Source organism: Oryx dammah, unplaced genomic scaffold, assembly GCF_014754425.2.
Source record: "Oryx dammah isolate SB20612 unplaced genomic scaffold, SCBI_Odam_1.1 HiC_scaffold_28, whole genome shotgun sequence".
NCBI lineage: Eukaryota > Metazoa > Chordata > Mammalia > Artiodactyla > Bovidae > Oryx > Oryx dammah.
Window position 1 is genome coordinate 14,387,588 of NW_024070212.1, and position 25,780 is coordinate 14,413,367.

Here is a 25,780-nt window from a genome sequence, read left to right on the forward strand (position 1 = left end):
GACAAGCCAGTTTGATTGGGGTACCCTGTTGAGGTGGGAGGTAGTGGACTACTTGAGTTCGTTGGGAACTAGTTCTTCTGGGGGTAAGCCTACCCTAATTGGAACTAGTTCATTTTTGTAGGGGCTTCCCAGGTGGCGCTAGTGTAAAGAATCTGCCTGCCAATGCAGGAGATTTAAGAGAAACTGGTTCAATCCCTGGATTGGGAAGGTCCCCTGGTGAAGGAAATGACAACCCACTCCAGTATTCTTGCCTGGAGAATCCCATGGACAGAGGAGCCTGGTGGACTATCAGTCCATGGAGTTGCAAAGAGTCAGACATTGAAATGACTTACTTAGCACACATTTTTGTAGGGTAAATTTATTTATCAGAATTGAGAACCCATTCATCTGTCCATCAATGCAGTTTGTGCTGTTTAAATTTGCCTATGTCTTTTGTGTTTTAGCGTTATCAATTTTAAAGAATGGGAAATATTTCATCTCTCTCGAAGGAAAGCTCTTTGAGGTACATATATTACAATCAAACATTAAAGTGCCTTGCAAAGGAGAGGAACACTCTGATAATGAACAACTCTGAGGATTCCCTTGGACTTGAGATGTCCAATTCTAATTTCCCCTACAGGAGCCCCAGGTAAATTTGTCAGTGGGGAGCATCAGCTCCAGTTTGGGGAGCTTCCCCTGTGAAGGAAAATTGACCTTTTGGAGGAGGATCACAGGTCTAATGGGTCTGGGAAGTCACATTATAGTGACTTTCTGACTGGCTAGGTTTTGTTTTTTTTCTGGTTACTTTGGTCATGCACAGACATCTGGTACTAAATGTTACCTCTAAGGCTTCTTTTAAAATTTCTTGCTTCTTTCTCTTTGAACCCTCCGCAAACAGGTGAGTAGCTATGGAAGCAATTGAGGAACTCTGGCCTGGGTTACTCTTCTATGTATAACCCTAACCCTAACCCTAACCCTAACCCTATTCCAAAGGTCCACCACCCAGTGTGCCGTAGCTGCCACCCAGGAGATGAGGGCTCTCCTTTCTTCTTCCTCCCTTGAGCTGAGGACCAGACCAATTAATATCATGTGGTTACGGGTCAGACACTTAAAAGCCATCAGGGAGTCTGCCGCTTGAAGACTCCATGATAGGATAAGTGGGATGCGGATCGGACCAGACAATTAATGTCCTGCCACCAGCAAGACAGCTTCCAAGCAACTCAGGAACATATTGGTTCAAGCAAAACACTGACCCCATTTTCCCCTGGCTGCCACTTTTCTGGCAAGATTACAAGGCAGATTCCTCAGCATGTCTTCCCTGTTGCCTTTGTCTTCTTCCCCTTCAGTCTAGATAGATTTTCAGGAACACGGGTGTAAACCTCTGGGCCTTCCTGAGAGGCCTTCTACCCTAGGCTAGAGGAGGAGGAGTGAAGCTTTCTAGAATGAGTGAATGGGTATGTCAGTCCTTTGGTTTCGTTGGGGTGGTCACTCAATTCTTTCAGGAAAGGAGAGGAAAACAAAGTTTTCCTCGGAAGAACTTGCCTATATCTTTGAGATGCAAATTTTAAAACGGGAAATAAAAATTGGCTTATCCAAGGCAAACAAATCTTAAATGCTTTTTCTACAAATATTTAGCTGTCTAGTCAAGTGAGCTTGAATTATTCCATCTATGAGAAACCCAACTTTAATCCAACCTCTTTGTAAACTGATGGGTTTTACATTGCTGTACCTGACTCAGGATAGAAATCTTCAAATTAGAACTGAGGCCTCATGTGTCTGTATGTGTCTTTGTCTTTGGATAACATTGCCATGGTTGATATGTAAAAGAGCTCTATGTAATTGGCTTAAACAAAAGTTAACACTTACAAACCAAACAATTCTAAATACAAGAGAAATTAAGCTAAATAAATTTTAGTTTCATGTGAATTTGGAAATATTCAATATTAAATTAGTACCTAGTATTAATGTTTAAGTCAGTTGATCTGATAGGCATGTCTTGAGTTATCAACATTAAATATAATACTTTCAGTGTGCCTAGATTTAATATAAGCTAAATAAGCAAATTTGTCAGCAAGGAAAGTAACTCAATGTGAAGAAACTTTTAAAAAAAAAAAAACAAATGAGATAAGAGTTTTTGAGTGAACCTTTAGAAATATGTTTTAGATCTCTCCAGATATTCTACAACTTAAAAGTTAAAATTGTACTAAAAGTGGTGAAAGGTTTATGAAAAGTGGACCCCACGGGGGGACTTCACTGGTAGTCTAGTGGATAAGGCTCTGTGCTCTTCATGCAGGGGGCCCAGGTTTGATCCCTGGTCAGGGAACTAGGTCCCACATGCTGCAACGCAGCCTAAATAAATAAATAAAAGATTTTTAAAAAATGGACCCCCCAGATGGTTTTATACACTGCTGGTCAGGATTGACTAAGTTTAAAACAAGTTTAATGGAGTAAATGACTGAAGTGACTTAGCGCACACAGTGGAGTAAATAAACTTATAAAGTAAGCTGGTGCAAAACGTAAATCTGACTTTTCTGTTAAAACAGACAGGTTTCTGAAGATGCTAAACTGACTTTGTAACAGATTTTCAGTTTATATACCTTTTAAGTAATCTATATTTGCTGTTGAAATCTTATTGTCACTCTGGCTGAGTTTCACAGTGACCTATGTCCTATTTGTATTTTAAAATGTCTTTTTTTGCTGTTCCTTTGGCAGAGCTTCCCAAGTCAACTTATAATAAAGTTCCTAATTTTGGGGTGCTTCAAACGGCCCGTTAGGTGCCCAAGGGGAGATATTTAAACTAATTAGTTTCTCTTGGTCTATTAAACTATAAGGGATGTGTTTTCAAATGGGTAATAAACTTTTAAGTTATATTATAAATGGTACAGATATTCTCGAGATTGTATAGAGTTCCTGAGAATCTGATATATCCTGGTAGATTGTTGTCAGTCACAATTGTAGTTATTTTCTGAAAGTGTTGTGTCACAGCACTGGTTGGACTGCTTTGTTAATTGCATTGTAATCAAATTTAAGCTATGCCTTTTTTAAGGTTTCTTTGTGGACAGTTATGCTTTCACTCTAATGCTTTTGCAAAAATGTCTCCTCTTCAAGATTTGTAAAAAGAACTTTAGATAAATACAAGTTTCTGATTTTCAGACCATAATGCTGCACTGAATTAAGAAATTGATGAATTCTAATGGGAAACCTGATGACTTTACAAAGCTGTTAACAAAAAGCTTAGTTACCTAGGACTGAGTAAACTGCTAAGTATGGTGGTAATTTTTATGGTTTCTACCTAAAAGGATTATTGGCTTAAATATGTGTTCTCCAGGTATAAGAAAAACTTTCTCCTTAAACTAATTATGACTTACAGTAACTTGGTAAATCGTACCTTTTATGAGAGAAATTAAAATACTTACCTTTTCTGTCTGGTTGATGCTGCCAGGAGCATATGCTTGTCTCAGAGATTAAGCCAGGTATGTGTAGGTACACACTGCCAGTAGTGAAACAGCTAATAGTTCATTGGATTGGCTATGACTGCTTTGGTCTTTCAGTGATTGTAACTGGATTAGAGTTATACTAATCATTGTTTAAATTTGTTCTTTGTTTTCAAATCAGGCTTTGTCTCTTCTGGCTGCACTATGTCACTGTCAGTGTTGCCAGCTGCATTGTTTATATTCTGTCTAATTTATAAGAATGTTATCTCTTGGGACTTCCCTGGTGGTCCAGTGGCTAAGACTCTGAGCTCCCAATGCAGGGGGCCCAGGTTCGATCCCTGGTCAGGGAGCTAGATCCCCCATGCTACAACTAAGACCCAGAGCAGCCAAATAAATAAATAAAAATTAAAAAAAAAAAAAGAATGTTATCTCTTGTAGTAACCAATGTGTAAATCAGGCCTCCAACAAAACTTCTATGGCTAAACACTTTTTAAGGGATAATTATAATAGTGTGATTCTAGGCATGGGAAGAAGCAACAAGAGAAAATGTTTCCTGGATAATATTAATAGTTAGACAGGATCCAGAGAATTTTAATTATTGATGGGGCCTGGTCCAAAGTTTAACACCCAGGGTGACATACCAAGTATTTTTGCCTGATCTATCTAGGACGTGCCTCCCAGCACCATGGGACAAAATTTGCTTATGAAGTGCCTCCCAAATATTGATCCAGGTCCTGACCAAGAGGGGAGGATCTGAGAAATGGAATATTTCCTGCAATCAATGATTGCAGTCCTTCAGTGTGAGCCACTGAGCCCCAAGGAAGGGAAATCAGACTGCAGTCACTCCCTATAGTGAATTCTGAGGAAACACTGAGACTGTAGGATTACAGGCCCCAGAGAGCTGAAATGCATATATATATATGTAAATGATTTAATGTGCCCTGACTCTTGGCGTCTTCCCATGGCTAGAAAAGCACTAAATTTGTTAACCTGAGATGCTGCCTATTGGGTTTAAGTTTAGTATTTCTAAGTCTACAGGTGTAAAGTGGACACTTTTCCAAGGGGAACAAAGAAAGACAAATCTCAACATTTGGAGCCCTGGCACTGATGGCAGACACTCCCAGAGAGATCCATCTGACAAAAAGAATAGTTGTCATCCCCTTTTCCCACAAGATTGTGGGATGGACATTGACAGTGGGGAATTGTAACCAGGGTTAATTTTGACTCCACCCTGGATCTATTTCTTTGACTGTAACCCTTGTTTTTGCTGGTTTTGTTATTATAAACATATGTAGTGGCCTGCCTCAGAGAACCCTGCCCCTTCTGCCTGACCCTTAAACTAAAGTGAAAGTGAAAGTGAAGTCACTCAGTTGTGCCCGACTCTTTGTGACCCCATGGATAGTAGCCTGCATCAAGCTCCTCTGTCCATGGGATTTTCAAGGCAAGAATACTAGAGTGGGTTGCCATTTCCTTCTTCAGGGAATATTCCCAACCCAGGGATCGAACCCAGGTCTCTCACATTGTAGACAGATGCTTTCCCTGAGCCACTAGGGAAGTCTCTTTGTTTAGCTCACAAAGAGATAATCTAACTCTGCCTGAGGCTTGCCATTCTAGGAGATATTTACAAGAATTAAATGGTCTTTTTACTGTTTCCTTATCTCCCCCATCTCTGATTCCTAAAAGAACCTGGCATGCATGCCCTGCCAAGATGGCTATTTTGAGACATTAGTCTGCCATCTTGGTCAGCTAGCTTTCCAAGTAAAGGCATATCCCTTACCTGAATACCTCATCTCTTGGGTTTATTGGCCTCTTGTGCACAGAGCAAGCTTAGACTCGATAGACTCGGTAACAAGCCTTGTCATCCCCCATGTCCCCAGGACATTTTTCTTGGTTTTTATGTTTAGAACCCTCAAGTCCTGGTCAAGCTGTATAGATGACTCCTCTTTTGCCCTCTTTCCACCCTGGTTGTTTGAAGAGCAGCAGGCTTTTGAGAAGAGTTACAAGTTTCTTCAGCAGCTGGAAATTTGCTTTGCAGAGAACCCCTCACACCACCAAAAGATCAAGGCAGGCCCTCCAGAACTGTGCAGACTGCTGGCCCCAGGAGATCACTGAGGTGTTCTATCTTGTCCTGCTTCCCTCCCAGGGGCCCTGTCTCACCTCTAGACTGGGCAATCACCATCCATGACCCCCTGGTACCCTCCAGTTCCTTCCTCCTCCTGGGGGCCCGCTCCATCCTCTAGGGTTCCCTTCCTTCTGGGGCCCCCTCAGCGCTCCAGGCCAACCCACATGCCTTCTGGGGACACAGTTCTGCCCTCCAGGGTCCCCTCTGTCCTCCAAGGTCATCTCCAAGGGCGCTCTCTGCCCACGAATGTCCTGCAGGACTAGGCGGGAGGGGAGACTGTGCAGGGCCCACGGGGGAAGGGCCCCTGTGGGTGTGGAGGGGAGGAGAATCCATGTGTGTCCCCACCTGTGGCCCTGGAATGCTGGGGACTCCGTGCCCTATCCTCTGCACCCTAAAGCCAGAGGCACTGCAGAGGCCCTCTTGGCTGGAGGGAGCCTGGGCTGCCCCTCACCCTCACCCAGCCTTTTCTGGAGGCTTGGGCCTGAATTAGAACCCTACCCCCAGCTAAATCCCACCTTCACTTAAATACTGCCACAGTCTAGCCCTTCCACACCTAAGTCCAACCCTTCAAAACCAAGGTTTTTTCCTACCGTTTTGTTTTTACTGTTTTCCAGTGGAGTTTGATTTTATTCTCTAGTGTAAATATGTATTCTTATTTTTTCTACTATTTCTGTTAGTTTTCTAAACTTACTCTATTATTTTTTAACATTTGTTATTCTGCTCACTCTTATTTTTTCTCATTTTTTATTTATATGTTTGTGTATACGTATATATTTTTTTCTTCTCTTTGTTATCGGAGTCCAGTTTTTTTTTTTTAATCCGCCTGATGTCGAACAGCACCAATTCCTTCCTGTCAGAGTCCAGTTTTACCCTTCAGTGGTTATCTTATTCTTTGTTATTGTTCGGCCTCCTGCCCCTCATTTTTTTTCTCTTTCTTTCTTTTTTCCCCTCTACGCTCCACAGTCTGTGGGATCCTGGTTCACAGGGCTAGATATCAGGCCTTAGCCCCTGAGGCAGGAGTACTGAGTCCAAATTGTTGGAATAACAGAAGATGTCAGGCCCCAAGAATATTAATCAGAGTGAGACATCACATAGGTCCTCATATCAACACCAAGACATGGCTCTATCCAACTGCCTGCAAACTCCATGCTGGAAACCTCAGGTGAAACAATAATAAGACAGGAACACAGTCCTACCCATTAAAAAAAAAAAAAGAAACACGGAAAGACCAAAAAAATATGTTACAGATGAAGGAGCAAGGTAAATAAACTACAAGACCAAATAAATGAAGAGGAACTAGGCAATCCATCTGAAAAAGAATTTAGAGTAATAATAGTAAAAAATTTTCAAAATATTGAAAATAGAATTGATAAAATGCAAGAAATGTTTAACACATTTAACAAAAACCTAGAAGAAATAAAGAAATAAAAACCAGTGACAACACAATCACTAAAAATTAAACATGCACTAGAAGGAATCAATGGAGAAGGCAATGGCACCCCACTCCAGTACTCTTGCCTGGAAAATCCCATGGACGAAGGAGCCTGGTAGGCTGCAGTCCATGGGGTCGCTAAGAGTTGGGCACGACTGAGCAACTTCACTTTCACATTTCACTTTCATGCATTGGAGAAGGAAATGGCAACCCACTCCAGTATTCTTGCCTGGAGAATCCCAGGGATAGGGGAGCCTGGTGGGCTGCCGTCTGTGGGGTCGCACAGAGTCGAACATGACTGAGGCGACTTAGCAGCAGCAGCAGAAGGAATCAATAGAACTACTGAGGCAGAAGAACGAACAAGTGAGCTGAAAGATAGAATGATAGAAATAACTGCCAAAGAGCAGAAAAAAGAATGAAAAGATTTGAAGATGGTCTCAGAGATCTCCGTGACAATATTAAACACAAACATTTGAATTATAGGGATCCCAGAAGAAGAAGCATCTTCCCTGGTGGCTCAGATGGTAAAGAATCCGCCTGCAATGTTCAAGACCTGGGTTCGATTCTTGGGTTGGGAAGATCCTCTGGAGGAGGGTATGGCAATCCACTCGAGTATTCTTGCTTGGGGAAACCCCAAGGACAGAGAAGCCTGGCAGGCTACAGTCCATGGGGTCACAAAGAGTTGGACACAACTGAGTGACTAAGCACAGCACAGAAGAGAAAAAGAAACGTATGAGAAAATATTTCAGAAGATTATAGTCAAAAATTCTCTAACATGGGAAAGGAAATAGCCACCGAAGTTCAGGAAGCCCAGAGAGTCACATATAGGATAAGCCAAAAGAAAAATACACCAAGACACATATTAATTAAACTAACAAAGAGTAAACACAAAGAAAAAAATGTGAAAAGCAAAAATTAACATGCAAAAGAATCCACATAAATCCAACAGCTGATTTTTCAAGAGAAACCCTGTAGGCCAGAAAGGAGTGGCAGGATATCTTTAAATTCATGAAAGAAAAAAAACCTACAACCCAGATTACTCTACCCAGTAAGGATCTCATTCAGATTTAATGGTGAAATTAAAAGCCTTATAGACAAACAGAATTTAAGAGAATTGAGCACCACCCAAGCAGCCTTACAACAAATGCTAAAGGAACTTCTCCAGCAGGAAACACAAGAAAGAGACTCACAAAAACAAACTCTAAACAAGAAAATGGCAATAGGAACATACATATCAATAATTACCTTAAATGTAAATGGCCCTTAGCACTGTGGACTTGGTTTGCTCATACTGATTTGTGTTTCACATAAAGTGGCCTGGTAAGTGTTATAGGTCACCCCTCTTTACCTCAACTGTTACATAAGGCCATGAGCTGTGTCTGGTTTCAGGAGGATATTCCATAGAAAGTCAGAGACATCAAGGGAACATTTCATGCAAGGATGGGCATGATAAAGGACAGAAATGGTAAGGATCTAATAGAAGCAGAAGAGATTAAGAAGGGGTGGCAGGAATACACAGAAGAACTATATTAAAAAGGTCTTAATGCCCTGGATCACCACAATGATGTGGTCACTCACCTAGAGCGAGACATCCCAGACTGTGAAATCAAGTGGTCCTTAGGAAGCATTACTGCAAACAAAGCTAGTAGAGGTGATGGAATTCCAGCTAAGCTATTTAAAATCCTAAAAAGATGATGTTGTTAAAGTGTTGCACTCAATATATCAGTAAATTTGGAAAACTCAGCAGTGGCCACTGGACTGGAAAAGGTCAGTTTTCATTCCGGTCCCAAAGAACAATAAACAATGTTCAACTAGGCCAAAGAATGTTCAAACTATCATATAGTTGCACTCATTTCACATACTAGTAGGTTATGCTTAAAATCCTTCAAGCTAGGCTTCAGCAGTACATGAACTGAGAACTTCCAGGAGTACAAGCTGGGTTTAGATAAAGCAGAGGAATCAGATCAAATTGCCAACATTTGTTGGATTATAGAGAAAGCAAGAAAATTCCAGAAAAACATCTACTTCTGCTTCATTTACTATGCCAAAGCCTTTGTGTGGATCACAACAAACTGGAAAATTCTTAAATAGATCGGGAATACCAGACCACCTTACCTGTCTCCTGAGAAACCTGTATGCAGGTCAAGAAGCAACAGTTAGACATAGAACAACAGACTGGCTTGACAAGGCTGTATATTATCACCCTGTTTATTTAACTTATACGCAGAGTACATCATGTGAAATGCCAGGCTGGATGAATCATAAGCTGCAATCAAGATTGTTGGGAGAAATATCAACAACCTCAGATATGCAGATGATACCCCTCTCATGGCAGAAAGTGAAGAGGAACTAGGAAGTCTATTTATTTTTGGCTGCACTGGGTCTTCATTGCTGTGTGCAGGCTTTCTCCAGTTGCGACGAGCAGGTGCAACTCTCTAGCTGCTGTGTGCCGGCTTCTTATTGCAGTGGCTTCTCTTGGAGAGCAGGGGCTCTAGAGCACCATGCTCAGTACCTGTGGCCCATGGGCTTCGGTGCCCCTTGGCATGTGGACTCTTTCCACACCAGGGATTCAACTCATGTCCCCTGCATTGGCAGGCAGATTCTCAACCACTGTACCACCAGGGAAGTCGTAAAAAGGCTCTTGATGAAGGTGAAAGAGGGGAGTGAAAAAGCTAGCTTAAAGCTCAACATTCAGAAAACTAATATGGCATCCAGTCTGATTATTTCATGGCAAATAGATGGGGAAAAAGTGGAAACAGTGACAGAGTTTCTTTTCTTGGGCTCCAAAATCACTGCGGACATTGACTGCCGCCATGAAATTAAAGCTGCTTGCTCCTTGGAAGGAAAGTTAATGACAAACCTGGACAGTACATTAAAAAGCAGAGACATTACTTTGCTGACAAAGGTCTGTCTAGTCAAAGCTATAGTGTTTCCAGTAATCATGTACAGATGTGAGAGACCATATATAAGACTGAGCACTGAAGAATTGCTGTTTTCAAGTTGTGGTGCTGGAGAAAACTCCTGAGGGTCCCTTGGACTGCAAGATAAAACCAGTCAATCCTGAAGGAAATCAACCCTGAATATTCATTGGAAGGACTGATTATGAAGCTGAAGCTGCAATATTTTGGCCACCTAATGTGAAGAGCCCGCTCATTGGAAAAGACCCTGATGCTGGGAAAGTTGGAAGGCAAAAGAAGAGAGAGGCAGAGGATGAGATGGTCAGATGCCGTCACTGGCTTAATGTACGTGAATTTGAGCAGATAGGACAGGGAAATTTGGCGTGCTGCAGTCCATGGGATCACAAAGAGTAGGACATGACTTAGTGACAGAACAAGAAGAAGAACAAGAAACCATAATGAAAAATGATATATATAAATATATAAATTTCATATAATTTGCTGTACATCAGAAACAAAACACCAAGTCAACTATACCTCAATAAAAACTTTTTAAAAATCCCAGCTTCCACAGATTGAAAACAGAGGATTAGGTCAATATGATTACATATAACAGGGATAAATGTAAAATTCTATTTGGCCTTCAAAAACCTATTGATGGGCAATAGCAGACTTCACTTGATGAGTCTGAGTAAAAATAACTTAGTCCTTTAGGTGAAAACAAGCTTGGCGTATACCTAGGCTAATGCTGACTTAGACTGTCAGTGCAATGTCCAAATCACAGAAAGGGTAATATAGTTTCATCTGCACTGGTCATGACACATAGGAAGTTCTCTATTTCTGATAAAAACAAAAATTGCTGTTTTTTGAATTCTTCTGCCAGGCATGTTTTAGATGATTCTCTAAGAAAAAAGAAAAGCCATTTCCTAGTTGGATTGTGACCCCACCCTAAACACTGGAGTCTGGATGCTCAAACCTTCTGGATTGTCTGAGACATAGAATCTCTTAAGGGAAATCAAGGAACCTTAGGCTGACAGCAACTCTCACCTGCTTCTCCCATCCAAACTGGGACAGGACTGAGGCAGAAGCAGGGCAATTCATTTTTCTTTGGGGGCCAGGAAAACAGCACAGAAGTTTGCTATCTCAGCACATTTTGCAGAAATCCCGCGGAGGATAAACTTGCATCTCGAGCTCTTCTTTCCCATCTGCTTCCCTATTTTCCACCCCACTCTCTGCTCCAGGGAGTGTAACTGATCTTGGAGCCTGTAGGGTTGGGTCTGGGACCAGCCGCTCCGAGATGACGTAATGCTTTCTCTGGTACACAAAGCGGCCTCCCCCGGGCTCGGCCTTTTGCGCCCCTCCCCCTCTGGCCCAGATCGGGCCCCCGCCAGCACCAGCGCGGGGGAGGCCCGCTTTATGAAAATCCGGCCCAGGGAAACAGGGAACAAAGGCCTGAGAAGAAGAGCCTAGGCGCTGCCAGGAGGCCCAGAAATAGACATCACGTCATCCCCCAGCCCAGCAGCGCCAAGCGCCATTTGGTAGCATCGGAGGGACCCCACCATTACGATGCAGAATAGACATGGCAGGGCTCACGTTTCCTCCCGGCCCCAGCATCCAGCTGACCGGCTTCAGGAGTGGCTTCCTTTTTGCTCCCCACCCCCGCACGCCTCTGTCCCCAGAGGCCGCCGCCTCCCCTGGCTGCCTGCCACACAGCCCACGGTCTCCAAGCTGCCATCTTGATGCCCCATCCCCCTTGCCACCTCCCTCCCCCGCAGCCCTGAGGAGTGGGAGGGGGAGGAAGGGGCACCGCCCTGCGTGCCCCAAGGGGGAGGGCTCGGCCTACCTCACCTCTCCTCCCCTCGAAGGAGGGGTTCACGTCCTTCGCAGGCTCTCGGTTTCTCACCTCCAGCGGTACTGACAGTGCACCATACAAGGTTTTCGCATCCTGGACGTCCTCACCCTAGGTGTGACTCTGGTCTTCTCAGCCTCTGCAGCCCATAGCTCAGGTTCGGGTGCTGTCCACTGCCCGCGACACACCACCGCAGGCCCGATTCTACCCACCTACCCCAAGCTTAGTTTGCTTAGATTCTACTTACCAAAGCTAGGTCAGATGTTGGTAATCTCGGCCATGTAATCAGAGGCTATTGCTATAAATGCTTTTGCAATGGTCAGACAAGTCTGGAGCCTCCAATGGGTACCGAGGCCGCCGCTGCAGAGCATTAGGTTAGGGAGGGGGAAGGTATCTGGCGGATGCCTCCTGCGACGGTCTGGTCCCTGGTTGACAGCTGCGGTCGCCTCTTAGGATGTTCCAGAGTTGCGCTGAGCTAAGGATGCAGCTGCAGCCAGACTGGTCCTGATGCGAGGGCGACCAGGCATCGTCCTGGTCCTTCATCTTTCTCATGAAGGAGTTAGGCCCCTCCTTCCTCCGAACGGCCTTTGGCTAAAGACTCCGCCTCTGTCCGAAAAGTTCCGGAAGGCAAGCTCCGCCCCTTTCCGGAAGATCCCTGGGCGGGGGACCCCTTCCAACGCCAAGATTTCGAATGAGACCCTACTTATTTAGGGCTTTGTGGGTCTATAAGTTGAAATCCTCAAGGCCTGATGAAGGAGAATTGTATGTACTTAATCATATGAGATCCTCTAGATCTTGTAATTCGGATTCCCCAGGCTTAATACAGCAGCAGAATTTTCTGGGCCAGGGGGAAGCAGGAGTTTGGAAAAATAAAATTCTGTATTTCCTGTATTTGAATATCAAATATTCAATATCAAATATCAAATATCTGAGCCTTAGTTTCTTCATGGAGAAAAATGAGTAATAATACTTGAAATTTCACAATGTTCTGGCAAGAATCTGGGATAACTGATTTATAATCATGTAATTAAAATGTACGTTGAAAGTATTTGGTGACCTACATTCTGTTAGGCATACAGACATGATTACTGTATCTCATGCAGAAAAGTAAAGAAACTTCTCAATTTTGTTCTTCTCTAATGGTATGTCCTTAGATGAATGATTCTACTTCTTTTCAGTGTTTTCTTACATGTCATGTTTGCTAACTTTGAAATAATTTGTTTTCTTCTGGGGCCTCTAGTGTTTATCATGGTTTTACTATTCCTTCAGGAAAACATTTTCAGCCCTTTTCTGACTCAAGTATCTTTTAAATGCACCGCAGTCAGGAAACTATAGTTAGTTAATAGACCTTTCCTTATTGGAATTTGTGAAGTCTAAAGGACTTCATGACTTATAAATGGTCTATTTTACCCCTAAATAAACTAATTCAATAAATGGGACGAATAAAAGCCTCTTTAAGGTTACTTAAGACTTCATAGCTGGAGAAGGCAATGGCACCTCACTCCAGTACTCTTGCCTGGAAAATCCCATGGATGGAGGAGCCTGGTAGGCTACAGTCCATGGGGTCGCTAAGAGTCGGACACGACTGAGCGACTTCACTTGCACTTTTCACTTTCATGCATTGGAGACGGAAATGGCAACCCACTCCAGTGTTCTTGCCTGGAGAATCCCAGGGACGGGGGAGCCTGGTTTGCTACCGTCTGTGGGGTCGCACAGAGTCAGACATGACTGAAGTGACTTAAAAAAAAAAATCAATTGCATTAGTGTTATGGATTTCTGAGACCACTAAATGTTATTACTGAAATATTTTTAAACTTTAAAAGCTGTGATTAAAGACCAACCTGGTGATGGTTGCACAACGCTGAAAATTTACTGAAAATAATTGAATTGTATAAGTAAAATGGATGGATTCTGTGATGTATGAACTGAAGCTGCTTTTAAGAAAAGACTAAAGAAGAGTACCAAAGTTAATCATTGTTGGAAGGTTCAAGTGCTGAGAACTGCTTAGGTGAAAGAAAGCACATGGGAGAGAGAGCAAACCAAAGGATCAACAGGACAGAAACTAAACTGGAAGCTTCTAGAGACTTCCTTGGAATTTGAAAGAGGGTGATTCTCGGTTAGAGTCACTACTGGTGATTATCTCCATGATTACATCAAGTTCACCATTTTTGGCTGTGGATACTTTCATCCCACTTCAATTCTGTTTACAGACAGGATCAGGTCAAGTAAATTATTCAAATGTGTAAGTATTTGTTGGTGGTTCACCTGTTCTGAGTGCAAGATAAATGTATTTTTCCAGCTTTGACATTCTGTACTTCTAGAAAAGAGAAAAGAACATGGTTTTAGGAGTTATTCATTCAAAACACACGTATTGAATTTATTGGCCTTCGACTATGTTCCAGTCACCTTCCTGGAAACCGGATTAATGCATTAGAACCTAGAGTCAGGATACCTGATTCCATCTGATAGTTGTGCATCTTTGTGAAATCACCTACACAGCTGAGCCAAAATTTTGTTTAAACCAGGAGGTATAATAATAGCCATTGTCTCATAGAATTTATTGTGATGATTGAAAAAAATCACCTGTGATAAATGAAAGCATTTTACAAGCAGAGTATTATACATATATTAATTACTACTGTGGATTGAATTAAAGACTTATTGTTGTTCGGTCGATCAGTTGTGTCTGACTCTTTGCGACCCCATGGACCACAGCATTCTGGCTTCCCTGTCCTTCATTATCTCCCAGAGTTTGCTCAAACTCATATCCATTGAGTTGATGATGCCATCCAACCATCTTATCCTCTGTTGCCCGCTTCTTCTCATGCTCTCAAATCTTTCCTAGCATCAGGGTCTTTTCCAGTGAGTTGGCTCTTCCCATCAGGTTGCCAATGTATTGGAGCTTCAGGTTCATAATCAGTTCTTCCAATGAATATTCAGGATTGATTTCCTTTAGGATTGACTAGTTTGATCTCCTTGTAGTCCAAGGGACTCTCAAGAGTCTTCTCCAACACCACCATTAGAAAACATCAATACTTCAGTGCTTATCCTTCTTTATGGTCCAACTCTCACATCCATACATGGCTACTGGAAAAACCATAGCTTTGACTATATGGATCTTTGTCAGCAAAGTAATGTCTCTGCTTTTTGATATGCTGTCTAGGTTTGTCATATCTTTTCTTCCAAGGAGCAAGTGACTGCAGTCACTGCCAATAGTAGTTTTGGAGCCCAAGAAAGTAAATTCTGTCACTGTTGCCTTTTTTTCCATCTATTTTCCATGAAGTGATGGGACTAGATGCCTTGATTTTAGTTTCTTGAATGTTGAGTTTTGAGTCAGTTTTTTCACTCTCCACCTTCATCAAGAGGCTCCTATCTACAGCAGGCCTTCCAGGCTTGCCCCAGTAAAGGCAATTCCAACCTCAAAAAAAAAAAAAAAAAAATTTAGTTCCTCTTTAGTTCCTCTTCCCTTTCTGCCGGTAGGATAGTATCATCTGCGTATCTGAGGTTATTGATATTTCACCTGGTAATCTTGATTGTAGCTTGTGCTTCATTCAGCATGGCATTTAGCATGACGTACTCTGCATATAAGTTAAAGAAGCAGGGTAACAATATACAGCCTTGATGTACTGCTTTCCCAATTGTGAACCAGTCTGTTGTTCCTTGTTTGGTTCTGTTGCTTCTTGACCTGAATACAGGTTTCTCAGGAGACAGGTTTGGTGGTCTGGTATTCCCCATCTCTTTAACAATTTTTCAGTTTGTTGTGATCCAGACAGTCAAAGGCTTTGGTGTAATCAGTGAAACAGAAGTAGATGTTTTTCTGAAATTCCCTTTTTGCTTTATTCAGGAAACTGTACTATTTGTAACCCAAGATTTCTTTCTGAAATTTCATGAATTCTCCATTTTCTTGGGTCCCCTATTCCAGGAGTATTGCGACGAGAAGGACTGTTAACTTAAACCACTGATCCTTAATACTCAGTTTTGTTTTGAGTAGGATTGCTCCGTGGACAGAGACAGGTATTGCCTTTCAACTTTTTTGCCCACAACGGAAGTACTAGCCTTTTGGCTTCATTGTGCCCTAAAATAGAAATGGCGTCTGAGCTTGGCGCATGCTCTTTGATACCCTGACGCGGCGTACCGCGACCTGGGGGCGCGCACGTCAGTCGCTGCCGTTGGTTGACTTCCGGTGACACCGAAGCTGAGTTTCCGCGGGATCCGGCTGGCTGGTGAGGGTACTGGGTCGAGTGCGGTGGGGAGGGAACAGGCAGCTTGGAGCTGTACGTTCGAACGAAGGATGTCCAGGCTGAGGCGGCTGGGTCTAGGGCTTGTGCGGGTTGCTTGACAGAGGTAGGGAAGTGAAGGTGTCTGTCTGGGAGTGGAGACTTGGGCCAGCGTTCCGCGTTAAGGTGAAAAGCGCAGTTAGGACCCCTTTGTGAAATCTTTTTCCAGAAGGAGTCCGCTCCACGGTTGCCTCCGGATTTGCCTTCATTCATGCTGTTGGTTTGATTGCAGTTCCCAGAGATTGGGCAGAGCCTCTGTTGTATTTGATGTTCCTGAGCTGATCCCTGCACGCTACTGACTTTGAAATGTAGCTGTATTTCTTTTTTTCATTCCTCCTCCCCACTCCCCTTTTTTTGGACCTCAGTAATTTATCTGAAATATAAGACTTGCCTGAACTAATGCAACTACCCTAATTTTCCCTCAGCATTCCTTTATCAGAGGAATCTTTACTTGTTTATTGAAGTTTAATTATCAAGTTACGGTCAAAAGTTGGTTTTGTCTTTGCTGGAGAATCTCTCCTAGTGTCCTGGAAAATCTGAATTAAAGTGGCTTAAAACTGACCTTGTAGTTCAGACTCTTAGAAAGGACTTTATGTTGCGGTCCTCCAGTCCAGGGTTTCACCTGGTGTCTGATAGATGGGCGTTCAGGCCTTACTTGAACATTATTAGTGATGAAAAACTCACTATCAATCACAAAGAAGTGTATTCTATTCTTGGACCTAGTTCAAAAACCTGAGGATAAAGTTTTTTTGGGTTGAAAGGTGCACTTAGTTTCCATATAATGCTCTTGGTCCAGCCTGCATAGAATGTGCACAGAATAGGAAGTTCACACACTCCTTCATTCGGGGAACAGTTATTGAGTGTCTGCAATAGGGCAGATATTGCCACGCACTAGTAGAACTTCTTGAAAGAATCTTTTCCCTCAAAAAGCACGTTGTGGGGAGGGTGATGGGAGAGAGACAAGAAGTAATCATAAAAGGGGTAAGTACGAAAAAAAGAGGTTTGCAAATAGTTTCTATAGAACAAAGGAGAAGATACCTCCACTTTAGGATAGTGTTGCCATTAAAATGTGATAATTTGAAGTGAAGCCAAGAGTCCAGGATTTTCATAGAGAACAGTTAGTTTTTGATTTAAAAAAGTATATTATGGTCTAATTTTGTAGATGCAACTTTTGTTTTCAGTACAGAATTTGTTAGTATAGTTTCACCGTTTTACATATCCATACTTTGTTTTTGGATTGTTTTTGTTAATGGAAATACCTGTGTATGTAAGCAACAATTGCAAACATTTACTGATCTAATAAATTACTAATTTCATAGATGCAGCTTTTATTTCATTGTATAGCAAATAAACAGATTCAAGTTAATTCATGCAAGGTCACAAGACTAGAGAGATGCCTACTTGGGAAGCAAATACTGGTAGTTTGATTCCACAGTTTACTCTCAGCATCATGCTGTTCTCCCTCCCTGATGGTAATAGTAATAACTAACACTTATTAATTGCTTACTATTTAATTCTTATAACAACTCCATAAGTTTAGAAAAATTATTATTTTTTACAGTTGAGGAAACCAAAGTTTGGAGAGGTCACTCAGGCAAGATAATACACTAAACAGTAATAGAGTTAGGATTTGAATTCTGCCTTTCTAACGATGGACGCGAGTCTGAGTGAACTCCGGGAGTTGGTGATGGACAGGGAGGCCTGGCGTGCTGCGATTCATGGGGTCGCAAAGAGTCGGACACGACTGAGCCACTGAACTGAACTGAACCTGCCTCTCACTTTCCACCTAATGGGAGATTGTGCATTTGGTGTAATATACAGTGTTCATGATTGAACATGAATAAGTGAAAATATGTTTGAGGAAATGTTATTACCTTTAATTAATAAGAAGGTGGTAAGAACTTGCCTTTATCCTTTCAGGATGGAACAAAAGTGGGACTTGGAAAATGTTGCCCTGTAAGAAGAGAAGAACTACACTGACAGAGTCCCCACAGCATCAGGGCAACCAGGAGGAAGATGACTTAGACCTGCAGTCAGCTGTTAAGCCAGAATCTGACCAAGTTAAAGACCTGGGGTCAGTGTCCCTGCCCTGGAGTCCAAGTCATGGCAGAGCAGCTGACCTTGAAGTGCAGGATGCAGGCATTCAGCTTGGTATGGAGGACCCATCTTTGAGCTCTAGGATGCTCACTGAGGACACAAATGTGGCAGTTCTGGAAGCTGTGGATGTGGCCATCTCTCGGGGAATCACCCTTCCTTCCTTGGAGTCTTCCCAGCCTGTAAATACACACATTGGTAAAGGAAAACTCCAGGCCACTAGCTCAAGGAGAGGGAAGAAAATTACACTCAGACCTGGGTCAGTTACTCAAGAAGACAGAGGTGATCATCCTATCGCAAAGGAGCCTTTTTCAGAAGAGCCTAGTGAAGAGGTCAAGGAAGAAGGAGGTGAGACATGGAAGATTTTGGCTTACATTTACCTTGTTAGTACCAGCTTGTCATTGCCTTTGCGCTTGTCATTGCACTGTCTGCAGTGCCTTTACAAAACAATATTTCTGAAAGGAGATGCTGGTTGGGTTTGGAATTGGAGCTGTGGTGCTTGTAAGTGTCAGCACGGAACAGTATGATTATGAAAGGGTAGAAACTTTCTTCTCCCCTCCCATTCCTTGATAATCTTTCATATTCTGTTCTTTCCTTTCTCTTACCTTTTCATTATTTCTGGAGGGATGAACTGTGTGTGTCCTTTTGTGATTTGGTGGCTATTTATGGAGTGGACCTTGAGAGACTAATACCTCTGTCATTTGGTTAGCCTCTCCAGAGACGTCATAGCCCTTAGGACTTGAAGGATGCTTGTGGTTTGATAGAATGATGGAATGGAGTATCTTAGGCCATGAAGAGTCTGGCAGAGGCAGAAGCAGAAGAGTGATGACTTGAGTGGTAGATTGTATTTAGATTGTGAAGGGCTTTTTAAAATTTTATGTTAATTTTTAGCTGCACTTGGTCTTTGTTTCTGCGAGCAGGCTTTCTCCTTGCATTGAGATGGAGCTACTCTTCGTTTTAGTGCAAGAACTTCTCATTGCTGCGACTTCTCTTGTTGCAGAACATGGGCTCTAGGTGAACAGACTTTAGTAGTTGTGCCACATGGTCTTGGTTACTCTGTGGCATGTGGAATTTTCCTGGACCAAGGATCAAACCCATGTACCCTGTGTCGGCAGGTGGATTCTTAACCACAGGTCCACCAGGGAAGTCCCAGAAGGCTTTGCTTTTCATGCTTTGAACTTTTCCTGAAGGTTATAGCCAGTTAGTAAATAAAAGAAGCAGAAGGCATAGTTCTGATCTCAGAAAGCTCTTTTAGTCTGGTTGGGAAGACAAGACATGAGCACATAATTCATTTGGAACAGCTTAAGACAGTATGTGATTAAGTGCTAGTGTGGTACAAGTAATTAGGATTTTTAAAATTGGAACTTAGTGGATTGATAAGATTTGATAGGTTGGGGTGAAGGAGTGGAAGTAGAATAGCATTTTCTACAAATACATGAAAGTGCTGTGTTTGTGAGGAAGGAAAGCCGGTTTCAGATAGAAATGATAGATCCAGATTACTACACACAGCCATGCTGTTATGCCATTGAGACCTTAGAATAGACCTTAGCTATATCTTAGATAGGTTATTATTTAGTTGCTAAGTTGTGTTCAACTCTTAGCGGCCCTATGGACTATAGCCTGCCAGGCTGCTTTGTCCATGGGATTTCCCAGGCAGGAATACTGGAGTGGGTTGCCATTTTCTTCTCCAGGGGATCTTCCTGGCCTCAGGAGCAAATCTGCGTCTTTTGCATTGACGGGATTTCTTTACCAGGGAAGCACAGAGACATTGCAGAGGAGGAATGAATATTTCTCAGAGACTGATACCATTTAAGCTGTCTGGGTTGGGGCATGGTGAAGCATGCTTTCCTGGGAAAGGTATTTGAAAGGTTTACTGAGTTTAGCTTTAAATATGTGGAGTGTGAGGTGACTTTGGGGCCATCATGGAAAAAAGGAAAACTGAGATTAAAGTTTGGTAAGAGGTATGATTAGAAAAGTTTTAATTGTTGTTCGGAGAGTTTTAAAAACAGATACTTCATTTAAAATTTAGTGACAACGGAGATATAATGATGCATGAGAAAATACTACATTAAAAAAAAATGTTATAAACCCGAATCTGCTGCATTGGCAGGCCAGTTCTTTACCACACAGCCACCAGGGAAGTCTAAAAAAATACCTCATTTGAGGGTTGATGATTTTTAAAGAGTAGATTTAGGAGTTTTGGGAAAAGGAAATTGAATGATGACATTAATGAGGGAAGGATGAAAGCCCCAGTGATAATTTGTGCAGTGGAGTGGAATTGGAAATAGCTAGAGAGGGCAGCAAAACTGTTGAATTTTTTCCTTGGCTTGGTTGTATTTGTGACCTGAAGACAGGAGGAAATGGAGGAAGATGCGGGATTAAAAGTGCTAGAGAAGGAATGTAAAATTAAGCAGAAGTTTAAAGCCTCTGACCTGTTGAAGAGTGGAGGGTAGAGTTTTTATTTTTTAGTATAACATGGCCAACCGCTGAGTACTCATGACCCAGGACTGACAGTTGTTAAGATTTTGTTGCATTTTCTCTTAATATTTATTTATTTATTTGGCTGTGTTGGGTCTTAGCTGTGGCACGTGGGATATCTTTTACATTATGCGGGATGCTTTGTTGTGGTGCATGAACTCTGCAACTTTGTGTGAGGTCTCAGTAGTTGTGGCACGCAGGCTCAGTTGCTCTGCGGCCTGTGGGAATCTTAGTTCCCTTACGAGGGATCAAGCCTGCATCTCCTGCCTTGCAAGGCAGATTCTTAACCACTGGAACCACCAGGGAAATCTCTAGAGTTGTCTTTAAGTAAGTTTATAAATGTTCAAGTGTAGGTAAAGTAAACATTTTTTGAAGTTTATCTGTAATACTGTTAATACTACTCCTCATTAAGCTAGGTTGGAATTCCCTAGTAGCTCAAATGGTAAAGAATCTGCCTGCAATGCTGGAGACCTGGGTTCAATCCCTGGATCGGGAACATCCTTGGAGAAGGGCATGGCTACACACTCCAGTATTCTTGCCTGCAGAATTCCATGGACAGAGGAGCCTGGAGGGGTCAGTCCATGGGGTCCCAAAGAGTTGGACACGACTGAGTGACTTTTACTACCACTACTACTACATTAAGCTGGATAAATGAAAGTTGTTTCTACCACCTTATATCAATTAGCCATATATACAAGTAATACCAATAAAAGAAGTACGTTATGACTCCTTTCTCCCCCCAAATAACTTTTTTTTTTTGCCAAATAGATATGTCACATGAAAAGCAGGAAGAAAAAAGGAATATTGTAAATTTATATATGTATGTGCATTTTGGAAAATATTGGAAAATTGAAAATAATCACCCATAATTTTAGTACTCAAAGTAATTACTGTTATAATTTAGTGCATATTGTTTTTGTTGTTTTGCTTTATTTAACATTTTGGTTTTTTGATTATCAAAATGTGGGGGAGAAAGCAGAAAAACATCTAGGTTTTTTGGAAGTATCAGCATTGTGTTACAATTGATATATACTGTAAAATTGTTTCTAGATTTTAAGTGCTAATGATTAAACCTTTCTCAGTAATGGTGTTTACCATTAATTCTCATAGAATTTTAATTGTTCTTTTAAAATTGATTTAATTTTTCCTTTAAGCCTTTTTTGTCTTTTCTTTGCCTTCTGAAAATGATTAACCTAGGCAGATTTCAGCTTATAATTAGTTGGTTTCTACAGTTTTCAGCTAATAATTTTCATATTAATTTGAAGTTGTTGGGCTGGAAGTAAATGAGCTGCAGCCACGCTCTGTAGTAAAGCTTTCCCTTCTCTGCCTCTTGCCCTTCTTGACTTCTCTTTCTAAGGTCTTTGGTATGTAGCACATTGAGAGAGGAAAGGAAGAGTGGGGTCCTGAGGAGTTCTGTGAGATGGGAGTTAAATTGAGAAGCACTGTGATGGGATCAGGGAGAAAAGTATTGCAGAGAAAAGGAACTTTTCTCTATGTAGAGTATGGGGCAGCTGATAAACTGTAGGGGCAGTTTTGGAGTCGTTCCAGATATCTGAGGTGGAAAAAGTATTATTGGAAGCTCTCTACCAAACTGAACTTTTTTATTTTGGTTAGATGTAAATGTTCTGGTATGTTTGTTTTAAAAAATCATTTGTGTCAGTTCAGTTTTTAAATGTTAAACATTAATTCTAAAAATTATTAAAGATTGTTGATTAATGAGAAAGCTCTGTTGTGTTACTGATTGAAGTTCCTCCCTCTTACAAGACATTTGCCTGAGAGGAACTTTTGATTTGTTGGATTTAGGATTCAACTCCTTGTTGTACAGTCCCTGTTAAAGCCAGTTTTTAACTTTTTTGACACTGTGAAGTAATCACAGACTCCAGAAGTAAAGGAAATAAAATTAACAGTAAATAGAATTAAGGATTGAATCATGCTTTAGTTGAAAGTAAAGGCTTTCTTTTTCTTTGTTGGAGGGAAGTGTCCTCCTATTTAAAATCTTGCTTATGTCAGTTGAAGCTGCCAGTGTTAATGGGATAGCAGTCTAAACAAGTACTATCTATTTTAAATGGAGTTCAGTGTTAATAACAAGTAACTTGATCTTTTTTTGAAAAAAAAAAAAAAAAATTTTTTTTTTTTTGACTGTGTAATACACAAACATGGCAAAAAGTTCCTAAATACAGAAAGTACACAGGGAAAAGTTAGGCACCCTTTCACTTCATCCTCTTATTTTCCAAATTATCTTCTCAGAAGCAATCACTGTTTAACAGTGCCTCGTGTATATTCTACAGATCTGTGCACACACAATCCTGTATATATTCTTTTCCCCATGAAACCAGATTTTAATGTTTGCTTTCGATATTGCATGCATGTTTCTTTGTCTTTTTAATGTCCCTCATGAAAAACGGGAAGAAAGGTAGCACTTACTAAGAGCTGAATTGAGGAGGGAATTCTCTGGCTGTTCAGTTAGAACTCGGTGCTCTCACTGCCAGGCCCCCGAGTTCCACTGCTGATTGGGGAACGATGATCCCACAAGCTGTGAGGCTTGACCAAAAAGAGCTGAGGTGAGGATAGGAAAAAGTTGTGTAATGAACTGCGTAACCATGTGTTTACAGTGTTATGGTGATTTTTTACTCTAATGCTCTGTAAGATTGATTTACAGAGTCAGAAAGTTTAGGACATTTTATATATATATAGAATTTACGGAGAAGGCAATGGCACCCCACTCCAGTACTCTTGCCCGGCAAATCCCATGGATGGAGGAGCCTTGGTAGGCTGCAGTCCATGGGGTCGATAGGAGTTGGACACAGCTGAGTGACTTCACTTTCCACTTTCATGCATTGGAGAAGGAAATGGCAACCCACTCCAGTGTTCTTGCCTGGAGAATCCCAGGGATGGGGGAGCCTGGTGGGCTGCCATCTATAGGGTCGCGCAGAGTCAGACATGACTGAAGCAACTTAGTAGCAGCAGCAGCAGCATATCATTTATAGTTGATATACAATCATTGATATATATTAGATATATATAGTTGATACATGTTTATGGTTGATTAAATGTGGTATTAATGATCATCTATATAAAATGTCCCTTTGTCATCAGGAGCACACTCCCTGTCCTACAATTATGAATATGATTTTTTCATGGGGAAAAAAATGCATAGCTCAAAAAATATATTAGAACTAGAAAGATCTTAGCAATTTCTTAGTTCAGTTCCCTGACATTAAGGATGAGTAAATCGCGTCTGAGCTTTGATTTCAGTATTTTTCTTAGGACACTATCTTTAAGAGAAAGGAATGCCTGTATAGTGAAAGCATCATTATTGAAGTAATCTAACTAGAAAGGACTTTGTAACAAGATGCTGATTTCTATGACAGAGTATAATTGAGAATGGACAGAATGTTGAGCAGTATTTGTGATTCTTTCAGGAAAATCTCAAATGCATTCTGGAGGGGAGATGCCTTCTTTGCCATCAGACAGCCACTCTGCAAAACCTGCAGCCCCACCTAGGAAATCATCTCAGCCGGATGTCTGTGCCTCTCCTCAAGAAAAGCCACTCAGGACTGTAGCTCACCAAGCTGAGGAAGAGACAGAGGATGGTGGACTCTTTATTCCAATGGGTAGGCTTTTTTTCTTCTAATTAAAAAGCCCCCTCTTAATTGTAGTATAATAGGCAGAAAACTGCAAGTATTCCAAGATAGCCAAGTTCACTGAATTTTCAAAGGTTGAATACACCCATGTAACCAGCAACCAGATCAAGAAATAGAGTATTACCAGTACCCAGAAGTCCTTCCTTTCAGTTATCACTCACACCTTACCCATCAAGATAAGGATGGGTAACCTGTCTTGACTTCAAGCAGCATAGATTAGTTCCCTGTTTTGTACATTATGTGAATGGAATCTTATGAATGTATGTTTTTTGACTGCCTTTTCCACTCGACATTATGTGTAAATGAAATTGGTCCACACTGTTGCATGTGCCTGCGTTTTCATTGCTGTATAGTATTCCATTGTTGGAACATTCTGCATTTTGTTTATTCATTCAGCTCTAAGATTTCTTTCTCTCTCTCTTTCTGGTTGCACTAGGTCTTCGCTGGTGTTCAGGTTTCTCTGGGTTTGGTCAGGGGGCTGCTGTTTGCTGTGGGCTCCTCACTGTGGGGGCTTCTGTGGCGGAGCACAGGCTCTAGGTGTGCAGGCTTAGGTGCTCCACTGCACATGGAATCCTCCCAGACCAGGGATCCAGCCTGCGTCCCCAGCATTCGCAAGTGGATTCCTGTCCACTGTACCACCAGGGAAGCCCCCTATTCATTCAGCTCTTAATGAGCATTTGAATAGTTTCAACTTGTAGGCTACTCTGATTGGTGCTGCCGTGAACACTGTACTAGAAATCTTTTGGTGAACATAGAATATTTGGTGCCTAATATTTGTTGGGTGTAACTTCTAGGTCATAGGATTAGGCCTCCTTCAAGGTTTTTTTGAAATATATTTTTATTGTGAAATATAACATATACAGACAAATGAGTAAAGACTTCTTTATTTAGCTTAACAAACGGTTTTAAAGTGAACACTTCTGATTTCTTTTTCTTGTTACAAATAATAGACCTCCATTGCTGTTTAAGTTAGAAGTTGTAACAGTGGATATCCATGTCTTGTTTCTGAACTTGGGCAAAGGTGTTCAGTATTCCTATTTATGTGTAATGATAGTGATAAGCTTTTTATGGATATATTATTGTATCAGATTACAGAAAATTTTTCCTGGTTTTCTGAGCATTTTATCCCATATTGAATTGTGTTAAATGCTCTTTAAAAACCTCTATTGAGATGATTGTATGGTTTCTCTCCTCTATTCTGTTTTTTATTTTTGTTGTTGTTTTTGTGGCTGGTCTGCACAGCATGCAGACTCTTATTTCCCTGACTAGGGATCAGACTTGCTCTCCTTGCAGTGGAAGGGCAGAGTCTTAACCACCGGACTGCAGGGAATTCCCTCCCTTATTCTGTTAATGTGGAGAGTGACATAGATTCTTTTTAAATGTTTATTGAGGTTTATTGAGATGTAATTTTCTTTTTTTAACTAAAAATTTATTTTTAATTTTTAAGATTTCTGGCTGTGCTGGGTCTTCTTTGCTGCTCTTGGGCTTTCTTTCTGTTGAGGCACGAGGGCTTCTCATTGTGGGGGCTTCTCTTTTGCTGTGGAGCACAGACTCTAGGCGCTTGAGCTTCCTTC

At 41.6% G+C, this 25,780-nt stretch overlaps 1 protein-coding gene and 1 non-coding gene across 6 annotated transcripts in view; both read left to right on the forward strand.

Annotated features, from left to right (window-relative positions):
• GON4L (gon-4 like) overlaps nt 1-25,780 on the forward strand; it is a 122,342-nt gene that overhangs the window by 23,769 nt on the left and 72,793 nt on the right. Inside the window, exons 1-3 of one of the 5 annotated variants that reach the window (XM_040230315.1) lie at nt 15,876-15,936; nt 17,911-18,432; nt 23,985-24,176. The exons of 1 other annotated variant lie outside the window; for it this stretch is intronic. In XM_040230315.1, coding sequence (XP_040086249.1) covers nt 17,937-18,432; nt 23,985-24,176 — 688 coding nt within the window. In that variant the 5' untranslated portion in view covers nt 15,876-15,936; nt 17,911-17,936. Of the gene's footprint in view, nt 1-15,875; nt 16,058-16,119; nt 16,299-17,910; nt 18,433-23,984; nt 24,177-25,780 lie in introns of those variants that run through there. 3 more of the 5 variants (XM_040230314.1, XM_040230316.1, XM_040230317.1) reach the window with 3 other exon arrangements.
• On the forward strand, nt 3,691-3,763 carry TRNAG-CCC. The gene has a single exon. It is a non-coding gene; the product is annotated as a tRNA-Gly (tRNA).